A 13,593-nucleotide genomic window follows, 5' to 3' on the forward strand; every position below is an offset into this window, starting at 1 on the left:
AACATGTGTCCTTGCTCCCTGGCAAACCTTGTACTGATGGAAATCAGAGGATGGGATTATGGGGTGGAATATGGGGCAAAGTATGAGTTATTTGGGATTGCTCATAAACCCCCAAAGTATTATGCTTTCATACCTTTCAGGTAAAACCAGATCTACTGCTGCTTACCCCTTCTGTTTTTAACATTTTTAAGTAAAACTGTACATACACTTTTTGTGACGAAGTAGCAGTTTGTAATCCAAACCCAGTTACCTGTTTAGGCTAAAGCATTCCTGAAGGGAATAACTATTTTTTCCAGTGGAGTCATTTGAACATGTTGGTATTAAACTTCAGCCTCCAGATAAATCACTCAGTAGCTGTACAGTTGTTTGCTGTCAGGATTTTGTCAGACTATAGACAGACAAGCTAAATCCAGAAAGGAAAGAACTTCTGAAGGTCACCTAGTCCAGCCCCTGCTGCCTGTAACTGGGTCAGTACTGAATTCAGACTATGTTGTTCAGTCATTTGTCAAGCTGAGTTAAAAAATGTACAAATCCTAATAACTTGTTTCTTCCTGAGGTAGTAACATGTATGCAGCTATTTCTTAGCTAGCTAGTCATCGTATTTGGATCACTGGGTGACAAGAGAAGTTTGTGTAGTTCAACCCATTAAATACTTTGAACAAGAGAAATGACAGTATAGCTCTATGTCAACTCTCACATGTGTATGGTGAAGCACGGAAGTGATGCCTCTGTCCAAAGTGTACTGGTGTGTGTATTATTCCTAGAACAATCAAGAGTTTCTGAGGATTGTGTTCACACAATGGTTGTTCAAGAAATGAAAATAAAAATGCCATATATAAAACACCAGTTATAAGATCCTTGCAACTTGTCAGGAGTTGAGATTTTGGTGATTTTTTTTTCCACTTCTAAAACTTAAGTACTCACTGGTAACATACTAACCAGGTAGAAAGGATTTCTTCTCAAGAAATTTCCTGATTCTTAGGTGAACAGAAGACAGCAGAAGGGCAGCAGAACACATATCCAAACACTGTATTTTTGTGAGGTTATTTGCAGAGTATATTAGGTTAGAAATAACTGGGTTTTTTTTATTTCAAAATGGTTGCTGAGCATTGTTCACCAGTAGTGGTGTATCTTAGCTGGAGCTTGAAATTTTTGCTGACTTAGAAATAGGTTCTCTAAAAGATGAGCCTACCTTGATCCATTGCACCAAAGTGATTTGGGAAATGGTGAAGCCTCATTTCTGAAACTGTAACCAGATTTGCTGCAAGCTAGATGCCTCAAAATTATTTCTGTAACTATTTATCTCTTTCTTTATAAGAGGGGATGACATACTTCTCTATGGGCAGCTTTTTCATGGCGGTGTGTAGTTTTCTGTAGTATTGGATGGCAGGCAGTATGTCTTTTGCTGTGTTTGTTTTCTGTTAATGAAAACATTTATAGAATTCAAGACACAGAATAACATATTTGACTTACCCATTTTTACTGGAAGGGATATTTAATTTCAGAGCCCTAGTAGAGACTTTTTTTTTTTTTTTGACATTTTGGGTACCCTTTTGTCTCTGATTTAAGTCACTGATATCCCTTCAGCCATGTAGCAGCCCTGTGCTTTACTTATCATTTCCATGGATCTGATCCAGTGGTCACTCCCTTTTTCTCTTGAGGGTATTTTCATAGCATGTAACGAGACCAGTAAAAACTTGGGTACAGAGAAGCATTAAAGTATGAATTCTGTGTTTCCTTAAAGATGTTTTTGAGCAAGTGAGACTTTTGCCTTTTGACAAATTGATCGTACTGAAGGACTCTGCCTGTGTTCTGCAACTACCAGAGGCATGGGAAAAATAATTCCTCAAATGCTATAGAAAATGCATGTATGTAGATTTAGTGATACTTTGAAATACTGATTTTCTTTTTAGTTTATAATTGCTGAATTCCTTCAGTTGAATTTTGGCTTGATCATACATTAAATGTGTGATTGAGAGAAGCTTCCATAGTTAAAACCAGAACAGGCAGTAACAAATTAAGACTCAGTTTGTTATTGAGTGTTATTGCTGTTTATTGCACAAAGAAAGGCTTCTCAGATGGAAAATTCAAACCAAATGGTTTCAGTCAGTTTTCATAAAGCTGGAGACGTATAAACTTGGTAATTCAGGACTCCTTGGTATATAGCCTTTTACAATACTAGTGAAGCAATACCAAAACAATTTAGTTTTACTAAGCATTCCCACAGTCCTTGAATCTTTGTTCTGACACTGAACAAGGAGCCAACCCAAATATAGTTACTGAAAATAATTTTTCAGCTTGTATCATTCCTGTTATCTACCATGTGACTCTTTAAAGCTGGATTGACATACTGCCAAGAGGAAACAAAACATTTAAAAAGACAAACATAACTTCCAGGTTCTCTGGATTGAAACAGTTGTGACTTTACTCAAAATCCTAGAATAAACAGTCACTTGTAAAGGTGTTCATGTATTTTCTCATAAACAAGTCTGGAATGCACCAGGGTCTACAAATAAGGCGTAAAATTTAGTTTCAGCCTGTCTTTTTATGCTTTTCTTTTACAGAGCATCCATCTTCTTTTATGGATTCTAAAAGCAGGGTCCTCATTTACCCAAGATGATTATTTGCCCTTCTTAGTCCAGATTACTGGGTTTCAGTCTCCTTTTCAGTCTCCGTTTCTTTAATATATATATGTACTAATAAAAGCTTGTGTTAAAAGTGAACTTAAAACATGCATGTTCCCCTTCAGAGGTATAGGAAGGAGGAAACTAATAAGTAGGTCTCCACAGAGCATAAAGTCTGTAGTCCATAATGTGACACAAAGCTTGCCCTTGATCCTTCTTTGGTCATCTTAATCCAGACATTTCCGCTGCATAGTGACTCTGTATCTCATAACCAGTTCTCTAAACTGGAGAAAAACTTACTCAATGTATCCAGAAGGACTTTTGTCTGGTAGATGAGTTTGTGAGCGTTCAGAAAACAGTGTTAATTGTGAGGGCTTGCTGTTTATTGTTTCTCCAGTCACTTGAGTTGGACTTGCCTGGTAATGTTTCCAATCTACCTTGCCCTCACTTCCTGGACATCCTCAACAGGAATGGTTTGCTGGCAGCTGCCTGGAGCAATATATTTACTTGTGCTGACTACTGACCATTTAACTCCTGACCCAGGTGTTGATCATTCAGCTACAAAATGGTCAATTCACAATTTGAAGCCAGAAAGGAGACATAAAATGATGTAATATGAATGTAGCTTTGTCAAATTGCTTTTAGCCTTGACTACATGCACTATCAGAAAAACTTACCATTACTTTGACACTTATTTTCTTTTGTTTTCATTAACAAGGAACTCTTCCTGTGGTATAGGTTCCACTTGTGATTTTGCAAGCTTTTTATAGGGTTCATCATAAAAAAGTATTTTGGAATAAGATACTTCATGTTTACCTTTGGAAGTCAAGTTGGTCATGAGAAATAAGTAGAAGTGAAAGGGTTTTTGTTTGTGAGGTAGTGTGGTATCTGTTGCTATGAATGGTTTCAAAGCAAGCTGGTTTATTTCTCTCTGAGTAATCTGGATGTGGTTCTTGGAGTTTTGAGCGGATGGGGGAGAAGAGGCAGAGGGAGTTAGAAATATTTAAGTTTATGGATAATTCAGATAATCTACTGGTTTTCAAAAGGGGGCATTTCATCTTGTCAGCTTTGTTTAAGGTACCATCAGTTACCACAGTTAGGGAAATAAATTTTTCACATATGTTCCCAGACTTTTTACAGGCAATTTTGTGACTAGCCCCATTGAAATTTTAGTATGTTGTACCTGTACCAAGAAGCGTGATTGTACTTGCAGAGTCTGATTCTAACAGTCAGCATATTGACTCTGTCAGAAATGTGGATGTGCCTATAAGAATATTCTCCTTCAGGAGAGAGGTGTGCACTACTTCCCTGAAGGGGAATTTCTTGGTGCCTAGTCATTTACTTGCAAGGACATGCTGGTGTGCCTTCAAATAAGTCTTTACCTGTACTGCTTAGTTCTGAATTCTCTCAGGGTAGGGGTAAGAGAGGAGGGAAATACACATAATAGTCAACACATAATTGCAACAAGACATTTGTATTTGTTCTGCTGCAGAGAACTTCCTCTTTCAGTCAAGGATTTAATTCAAAAGATTTGTAGATAACATGAATTTTAAAGCTGCAATCTAAGCCAAACAAAATACAGTGTCTAACATGAAGGGTGTGTGGTATGGAGAGATGGACAATAATGAAAAGCATGATTAGATGGGGCTGGTGGTTTTCTCTTGCCTCAGCTTACCATGCAGTACATTGATTAGATTTCTTGTGCCCAGTACTCCTGAATAGACAGAGCTTTACCATAGCTGTGTTAAAGCTAGTGGTTGGGATTGTGTTGTTTAAGTCAGCATGCAGCCTATGAGAGTCTCTTGGCAAAACCGGAGTGAGCAAGCTTTGCCACTGTGCCTGGGAAGCTGGTGTAAAACTATCTGCTGTCCCAAGACAGGCTTTCCCTGGAGTCACAGGAGATGGCAGCATGACTGTGCAGACATGGTCTCTCATAGGCCTGCTCTAATTCAGTCTACAAAAGAAAAAATAGACTAAATCCAGCAGGCATCATTATGGGCAGACAGGAGGTGAGAGAATGGGTGTGAGCTCAAACTTGAGGCCAGGGAAAAGAAGGGGTGTTTCTAGGTGTGCTGGAGAGGTCATCGTGCAAGGGGTTGAAAGGAAGATGAGGAAGGGAGAAGTCTCTGATTGTGGAAGGGTTTAATTGGGAGGAAATTTGTCACATTTCAAAATTGGACAAGATAGGGAGGGACAAAAGAGAAATTTAACATTAGACATACATGAGACACTACTCTTCCTCTCTTTTCCTCTAACTGAAAACACCCCAATCACTTTTCTGATGGTAGGACCATTTGAGGGGAAAAAAAAGGGTTGTTTTGGTTGTGGATCACTGCTTAAAATGCTCTGTAGTAGTGATCATCCATTCTCGTTTTAGTCTGTTTAACTGCAAGGGGAAGAGCATGTAGACACCTATCTGCATGGCTACTGACACCCTAGTTTGTTTTTGGCACTAGCTTACTGCTGGTTCCTTACTACCTGTCTAAGGGTTGTAGGGGAATGAGAAGAATGTTGTGGAAGTCTGTATCAATGGAGAATAGAATCTTGCCTTAGTATATAAACTGTTCTCTGATCAGCTGTTATCTGCTAAATGAGTAAATTTCTCTCCTATAAATATTTCAAGACACAGAAATAACTTGACATTCCTTGGTTTTGTCCATGTTTATGTTGAACATTTGAGCATTCATAGCAACATTATGTAACTGTCCCCTGCCTTTTTGGTAATTTTGGTAGTAATTAGAAACTTTAAAAGGGGAAGATAATTAGAAAGACATTACCTTAGAATTATGAAACATATTGTAACCAGCCTTCCTTCCTTGAAGGAACACTGATACATGTATAGCATAATAGATAATATAGTTAATAATGATGAATGGCTATCAGGCAAACTGGGGAGCTTGCAGCCATCAGAAAACTGTTAGTATTGCTACTGCTTTTCAGTGTTTAAAATGGCAACCATAAGCACTCTTACATGTAGGTTAAGATTGGTCTGCTGGAAACAATACCAAAGTCCAGTTTGTTTTTCCATTATTTACTTGCACTTTTCAATAGATGCCAAAAAATTGCATGTTTTCTTGAAGGTTTACTCCCTGTGCTTTATCAAGACCTTGTGCTGTTGGCTTACACAGGGCTTTTTCACCAGCTAAGAAGTTTAGCATTTTTAAAACAGAGCCCTTTGGATTTTTAAACTCGCAGGGAAAATCAGAAACGCATAAGGCAAAAATCCAAAATTCGACATTTTCAAGAGGTTAGGCATTGAAGGGCCAAACCAACTATTAGTGTTAGCATTAGGTTTAAACAAAAGCAGCAGCAGCAAATAGTATCCTTCAAAAGACTCCTTTTGTACTTAGTGTGCCCAAAGTTTTTGTTTGGAAAAGGCTTCCAACCACTCATTTCCAGGTGTCGTGTAACTCTGTGAATGCCAGTTGCTCGGTGTTCAGCTCTAGATGTAAAATGTGTTGATGTGTTTTGAAATGGTGGACATGAAATTTCAGAATTTGTGAATACGTATTTGGCTTTACAGTCTGCCTCATGTCAACATTTTGTCAATGTGTGGTTTTTTAGGCTCGAGTGCTGTTTAAATGAAGCCTTAACTTTTTCTTGACAGTAACCACCTATGATGGATTGATGTAAAAGGATGATTATTTGAGTAAGGATATGAAAGCTGACTTCAGAGCTTCTTGAAGAATGAGCTTTGTTCTTTGCTTATTTCCATTCCAATACAAGAGAGATTTTAGCATAGTTCAAGTAACATGGTTGTTGCATGGAAACTTTTTTCCTAAAGAATTGCCAACTCATTAGTTCACTGTAGAGGAATGTGGTATTTCTGGTATCCCACTTCAGTGGAACTAGATTAAATAACTGTTGAAAGCCTGTTACTTTGATGCTACTGCTTGTTGTCTTTATAATAATGGTTGACTAAATATCCTGCTTTTATGTTCATTTCCAATACTTTTGTTTGTATTCCATATCTTCCTGCTTCTGTCTTCAAAACCCTTACATTTAATTCTGGGTAACTCCTTTCATAGGTAATAGTACTTACAAAAAAACCTTTAAAATCATTAGTTGAAGTAATACCTGGAATGGTTGCTTAATGATCTTGTGTCATGACTTAAATTATCTCTCAAGCTGGGCTTTTGAAAAATGTATTTAAGTGCTTGAGTAATTTCTTTAATAGAAGCATTAGAGGAAAGTACCAAGCAGCAGAAAAACTAAGAGAAAAGGTCATCTGTTTGACCTGCTTTTGAAACTGGACATCCTAGAGATTTCTGTGCTCACTGGATGGGTTTGAGTTCAGAGCACCACCACACTCCAGCCTCAGCAGAGAAGTTGGGCTTGCTGCAGATCATATATAGGGAACATGCTGTACTAGACGAGACTGCGATTCTCACATGCTTACTTTGACTCCTCTTGGGTGAAAAATCACAGTAAAGAAAACAGGATTTTGTTCCTGTATGTTTTGGACTGGATGAATGGGTCCAACACAATAGCAATCAAACATGCTACCTTCATCTTTAAGTAACCCAATACGGCTGATAAAACGGCATTTGTTCCTCTAGCTCCCTTTTGTAATGTAGAACTTTAACTCACTAAGTCATACAAACCCAACACACAGTGTTTGTACAGTGACACTCTCTTCTGTTTGTTTTTTGGGGCAGTTGTTTGGGTTTGTACCTTGTTTAGCTGGGAGACTATTTACAAAAGGAATTCCTGACTGGTTTGGATTAGTTACTTTTCTGGTATGTTGACCCATTAATGAAACAAGATTTTAGAAAACGTTGTAGAAAGTTTTCTAAAGTTGTCAGATTTGTTCTATGACATGCAAATGTGATAGAAACTTTTTTTTTGGTCAAACACATAAAATTATTTCTGTTACGTTGTCTGGAATGCTGTTTCAGAGGTGTTTTTAAAAAGTGTGAATTTGTGCTTTGTGGTATTCTCATAGCAAAACAAAGCTTGTATGCTCTTTAGCATGTTCCGTACATTCAATTGTCCCTTTCAGTAACTTTCAAAAATTTTGAAGGATGGCTGATGATTTTGTCTCAGTGGTTTAATGCCAGGCTCTACAGTAAAGCTATACACAGAATCACAGTTCTGTATAGTAATGACAGGTAGTAAAAGTGCACCTGTGAAGAGAGATCTGATGCAAAGCTTGTACAAGTAGTATGTAATATGCTGATGCAGGTTTACTATATATTGTAAGTGAGGTTTCTCTTTGTTTTTGAATTGATCTGAACTGAGGGAAGTAGCTTGGACAGACCTTCCTTTACCAGTCCTGTTCCTGGTTTTGCATGCTTGATACAGGATGTTTCGAGACAAGTTATCTAATCCTGTCACACCACCTACTGTTGAAAGGCAGACATTGGGTGTGCTTTTCGTGTCTAAAATTTAATGCAATCTCCTTAATGTGATGATTTCCTGGGTTTGGTGCAAATTGAATGTTTCTTGGTCATTAGTATTTAAGAGTAGAAATCCTGTAGTAAAACTAGTGTTGCTTAAGGTGAAATTACTAGCTAATTTTGTCATACTTCAGCAGTTTTTTAGCTTAAGTGAAGTTGAAATGTTCTTTATGGTAGCAAGAATAAAGGGAGGGGTATTCCCTTGAAATTAATTTGGTTATTCTAAGTCAAATCTGAGACACTGTAGTTGCTTCTTTTCTGTTAAGATAAACTGTCAGCCTTAAAAATGGCAGTGACATACGAAATTAACATATTTTAGATTTTCTTATAATAAATAAAACAATATTTTCTAAAACAATGTAAGTCTGTCTTCCACATCTCTGTTTTGTACAAAAACGAAAACCTCTTATCCATATTCAGAAGGCTCTATTAAGATCTTGGTACTAGGGCTGACAGGAGACAGCTCAGAGCTGGCAAGAGAAGTATGTGCGTATATAACTTCCCTGGGCCATTGAAATTTTAATCTGTGTGCAGAAAATAAGCTAAAAGCTTTTCAGGAAATAAACTAAAAGCTTCATTTGTCTAAACTCAGATTTTGTGGAAAGTGTATTTACCTTGTTAGTAGACCTCTTCCTACACCTACCTCCTGTATAGGGGCTTTTCCTATTTGCACAACTTAGCTGTTGGGTGTTTGTATCCAACAAGCTCAAATGAAAACTGGATTTAATACAAAAATGTTTCTGCACCAGCTGACCATTAAGAACTTGGTTTTGGAAGTGCTAGCGTTAAACTAGTTCTGTAGAACTACTCAGTTTTCAGGTTATTATATGTGTAGTAAGCCATTTGATACTCTAATACTGTCCTATTCCTTGAAAGGATATTATCTTCTAGAGTGCTCTGTCAAAAGGGAGTGGAGTTGTGGATCTGTTTTGGGGAGGAATAAACAGAAGAGTCCTTTTTTAGATTGTCTTTGAAATGGAAGTTAGATTTTTGTGGGATTGCCAGTACAGTGAACCATAATGTGATGTAGGAAAATGCAAAAAAAGGCTTTTTTTTTTTGTCTGCACTGAAGTTAAATCTATTAAGCTCTTGATTTGTTTCTAAGGCTATAAGTCCTTGGAAGTGTTTTTACGCATTTACAGCACTTTTTAGCATATCAATAGGAAGTAGATTTAGCCATTTTATATGGATTTTTACCATGTAAATATTTTCATTTGTAGGCATACGTGTAAAAGAATCAATAATTTAAGTTTCTTTCCTACTCCTTCTGTTCTTATTTCTCTCTCCTCTTTCCCCCCTAATTGACAGGTGTAGGATCTTTGCCAGGAGAGAAGCATGCATCAGTGAAAAATTGTCCAGCCTCATGGACTAGTTTTGGTAAATCCCTTGCCAAATCCAAAGTGCCTGTCAAAAGATCAGTGCTTGAAAGAACACCTAGCCTCTCGTCAGTCAGCAGTGCTCAGAGTGAGCAAAGTCTTTTCAGCACTAATTGTAAGTATATGTGAGGGTTATGGGTTTTGACTGCTTGATAGCAAACATCATTTACTTGTTCGTAAAAATCCTCTTGGAAGGGAGTCCTGTCTGACAAGTACCTCTGTTAATTCTGATTGTACTACTTGTTAGTTCTAGATCTTACTCTTTTTGCCTATTTACTTAGAACTTACGTTTTTGTGATGTACTGCCTGAAGGAGCTTTGAGCCCTGGATTTTGGGTTGATGACTGGAGATTTTGGTACAACTTCTCTTCCATCCTGAAACATTACATAAACAGCATGTCTTCTTAAGCAAAAGTTTCCTAGTGTTTACATGTAGTGTCATGTGTCTGAACAGAATGGTTTACTTGTCATAATATTTGGAACAGTGTGTTCCAAACAGGATTTTTTGATGCTATATGTTTTCTTGAACAGGTTTATATTTGCTTTCAGAGTTCTAGGACAACATATGTAGATGAAATTACAGGCATGTAAATGAAATTTGCTTTAGAAGATAAATCTTTGCATGGGTAGATTTCTGTAATTTCTGAGGTAGCTGTAAACATTGGTGTATGACCTAACCAAATCAGTCTTGATTTAAATTAGTGAGCAAAATACCAGACTTGCCTTTTTTTTAAGTTCTACAGCAGTTCTTAGGAGTTTTGAGAGGAAAAAGTATGAAGGGAGATAACATACAGCTGACTCTCAGACATATTAGTATTCCCAGCTATGTATATTCAAATAAGTACATTCAAATATTCTGCCACTAATATATCACCTGTTATATCTTGAAGACTGGGCAAAGGCCTTTTATTTGTGCCAGATGTCACTTAAATCTGTCTTCAGTGGGCTGAGAAAGAGAACTGTGATTTAACATATGTCTGTGTTATATATGCGCATATGCAAACACACATAAGTACATTTTCTCGTATTCTTCTCCCCGCACCCTGTACTGCCTTTATTAAACTGAAACCTAACATATTCCTCAAATGAATAAGAGTATGTGTAATAAAATATGCATGTGCCTCTTGCTCTGTAATGAGATCGGTTCTGATACTGTGACAGCCATGTTGACTTTTGCTGTTCCGGTTTCAGACTGTATCTGAAATTGCTAAGCAGCTTTGTCCTCTCTTCGTTTTGCTCCCTCATGTAACAAAGGAAGGGGTCATCGCTTCATGACAAAGGAGTGTATTCAGATTAAGTATCCAAACAGATGACTCCTTATTTAGCCTGATTTGCTAGCTGCTGTAATCTGTTTTGTCCACTGCCTTCAAGCTTGCAATTTTTTCCACTCCGATTCACGAAGACCAAGCAAGAGCAATATGAGAGGTTGAACATGGCTGCAGTCTCGTAGACTTTAAGCTTGCTTAGATCTTTTTTAAATGACTATACCAGGAGGACTCCGCAGTTGCACAGAAACTAATTTTTCTCCTATTATTTTCTTCAATTCTACACTAACACCACCGACTGATTCAGGAAGCCACTATGATATTACCTTACTTACATTGCTGGTAGTGGGGTCTTACAGCTTTTGTATTGTTCCTTTGTTAGCCACGTTTACTGGGAAGAGAAGTAGGTTGTATTCCTTTTATTTCTATTCTAAAGCATGTATTTTGTTTTGTGGAGGTTGGTAAATATATGCAATGTTTTGATCTGCTGATTTTCTGTGAAATTATTTTTCTTTAGAGAATTTTTACACTTGATGAGAATTATATGTAATAGTAAGATTTTGTGAGAATAATGATTTAAGATTACATGTAATTCATATGTTAGTGAAGTTTTTATTACTTTGAATCAAATTGTAAAGAACTAAGGAATTTATTTTATGTTCTAATGCTAAGTACAGTGCTGTTCTTGTTTTTTATTCTTTCATTTAGTCTACTCTGTAATAATGTCAGAAAAAAAACCTGCAAAGTTGAAGTGTTTTTATTAGGTTGTGGAATACACAAAGATCAGAATGGGAGGCATGTACTGTGTGTGCCATGAAATGTATGACAAGCTACTCTTATCCTGTCAAGAATACTAAATCAAAAAGCCTCTTGGCTTGTTTGGAGTTTGTCTTCTGTTAGCAGAAAAAAAAAAATGACGAAAAAGCATTTCTCCTGCTTTGTCAGCTCAGCCCTTTGTTATGGGATGTCCTTGGATTGGTAATTCCATGTGGAAACATTGGGGTTTGTTTTTGTTTTTTTTTCTAATGAGCACTTGAACTTCATGATTCTTTTCTCTAAAATGACTTCTTATATGAGAAGTTCAGAAATCATGAGGTTTGAATTGCTGTTGTTACTAAAAGCATATTTTGTATGCAGTCAGTTTGAGCATTGAAAACCAGATATTTCTAACAGTAATCTCAGTTTTAGTGCTCAGCTGAAAATATTATCTTTTGAACATACCAAAATATTTGACTCTGAGGTTAAGAAAAAGAATCCAGATTTTAATTGCATTAGAATAATTACATATATAGTAAATAGTGACTTTTCACAAATTAAAAAGCTGATCCTAGTAGTTGACCTGCATCTGCATTTTTGTACAGTCAATCCTTCATTGAAATTCTTCTAATCAGTTGAGTTTTCAGATCTTTTACTGGGCTGAGATAATTTCATTCCTATCCATCTTTATTTAGGATTGCAGTAGCTGCTCTGAATTCTATGAATAAACAGCTTTGAATCTGAAAGTGATCAAACTCTGTAAACCTGTGAGGTTTTGGTGGGGTTGTTTTGTTTTGTTTTGTTTTTCTTCCTGCACACAGCCTGGTTAGCTGACTCCAGAGTTTCTAATAGGACAGAGCAGTGCCCTAACTAGTCCTGCACCAGAAGACTGCTTGCACACCCGAAGTGTTACTTCCATGGTGTCCTGCTTATTTAGAAGAGGAAGTAGCACACTAGTTTGCAGGCAATTGTTAACTGCTTGCAGTGAACTCAGAGCAAACATCCTTAATTTAGTGATTTACAAAAAAAGTTAAGGACTGCTTCACACCTTGTGCTTTACTAAAACAAATTTGTTTTAATTATGTAATGTTGATCAGGGTCAGATTCCCACAGAATAAGGGTGTTACTGATGTGTTATGCAAATTGCTTCTTGTGTATAGATTTTTTTTTTTTTTTTTGGAAATATTTAGCTTTTGTGTATTTAGAAAGGCTCCAACTTCCTTTTTTTAAAAAAAGATGATGGCTTCAGTTGCATGTGTTTCTTAAGGGGAAATCCTCTTTTGTGGTAGAAAATATTTAGTGGCCAAAAAGCAGCTTTTTGAAGTAGTTAACTTACATGGTTTATGCTAGTCTATTTAAAGACAATAAAATAATCTCAAGACTGTAGGTTCCATCTTTTGATGAGCAATATTAGACAGATAATTCACTTTGCCTTTAAAAAAAACCCAGTCCTATTAAAACACTAATCTGAGGCAAACCTGGTAATATATGACAAAAGCCTCACCCCCTTTTTTTTTTTTTTTTTTCCCCCCCAAAGGACTGGAGAGAAAAGCAGCACTGTGACAAACAATTCCACAGTGACATAATTTTTTTCTTGTCTCTAGTAAATGCCATGTGAATTCTTACTCTTTAATGTGTTAGTATACATCATTTTTTAGTGCCCAAACCAAAGTCTACTCCATCTGCACCTGCTTTAGAAATATGTTCATATATTTTCTGGATAATTGAAACAATAATTTCCCAAAATTTCAGTTTTCTGTTTTTCAAGGAAAAATTTCCATTGTGGTCATAAACCTCTTTCAAGGTCCCTTAGTCTCTGGTAAAACTGACTTGTCTTATGATTTAATTTTCTCTAAATTATATATGCCTAGAGCAAATTCTTTGTGATTCTGTTTTGCAGCTGCAAGTGCCACAGTCATCAGGAATGGAGAATGGCCTTCAAAACCAGCCTGCCAGAATGGCACTTCTGGGTCTGTCCCTTTGAAAGCATTACCAAGACCTAGATTGCACTCGTTGAGGTCAACTCCCAAAGGTACATGAGTCTGTTTTTAGACAGAGGTACAATCACATCAGTGGTGCTTCAAGTGTTGTAGGACTTCATAGGAAGGCTAAAATATTCTTTGTATTGCTGTAATTGATAAAGGTACTTCAGGGAAATGAAGAGATCTGAACTG

The 13,593-nt window shown here is 36.8% G+C and overlaps 1 protein-coding gene across 2 annotated transcripts in view; it reads left to right on the top strand.

Annotated features, from left to right (window-relative positions):
• Positions 1-13,593, top strand: part of MTUS1 (microtubule associated scaffold protein 1) — a 115,726-nt gene that overhangs the window by 39,445 nt on the left and 62,688 nt on the right. For both annotated transcript variants that reach the window (XM_058837678.1, XM_058837677.1), the window contains 2 exons: positions 9,332-9,514; positions 13,320-13,451. In XM_058837678.1, coding sequence (XP_058693661.1) covers positions 9,332-9,514; positions 13,320-13,451 — 315 coding nt within the window. The remainder of the gene's footprint in view (positions 1-9,331; positions 9,515-13,319; positions 13,452-13,593) is intronic.

This window comes from Poecile atricapillus, chromosome 4 (genome assembly GCF_030490865.1).
Source record: "Poecile atricapillus isolate bPoeAtr1 chromosome 4, bPoeAtr1.hap1, whole genome shotgun sequence".
Taxonomy (NCBI): Eukaryota; Metazoa; Chordata; class Aves; order Passeriformes; family Paridae; genus Poecile; species Poecile atricapillus.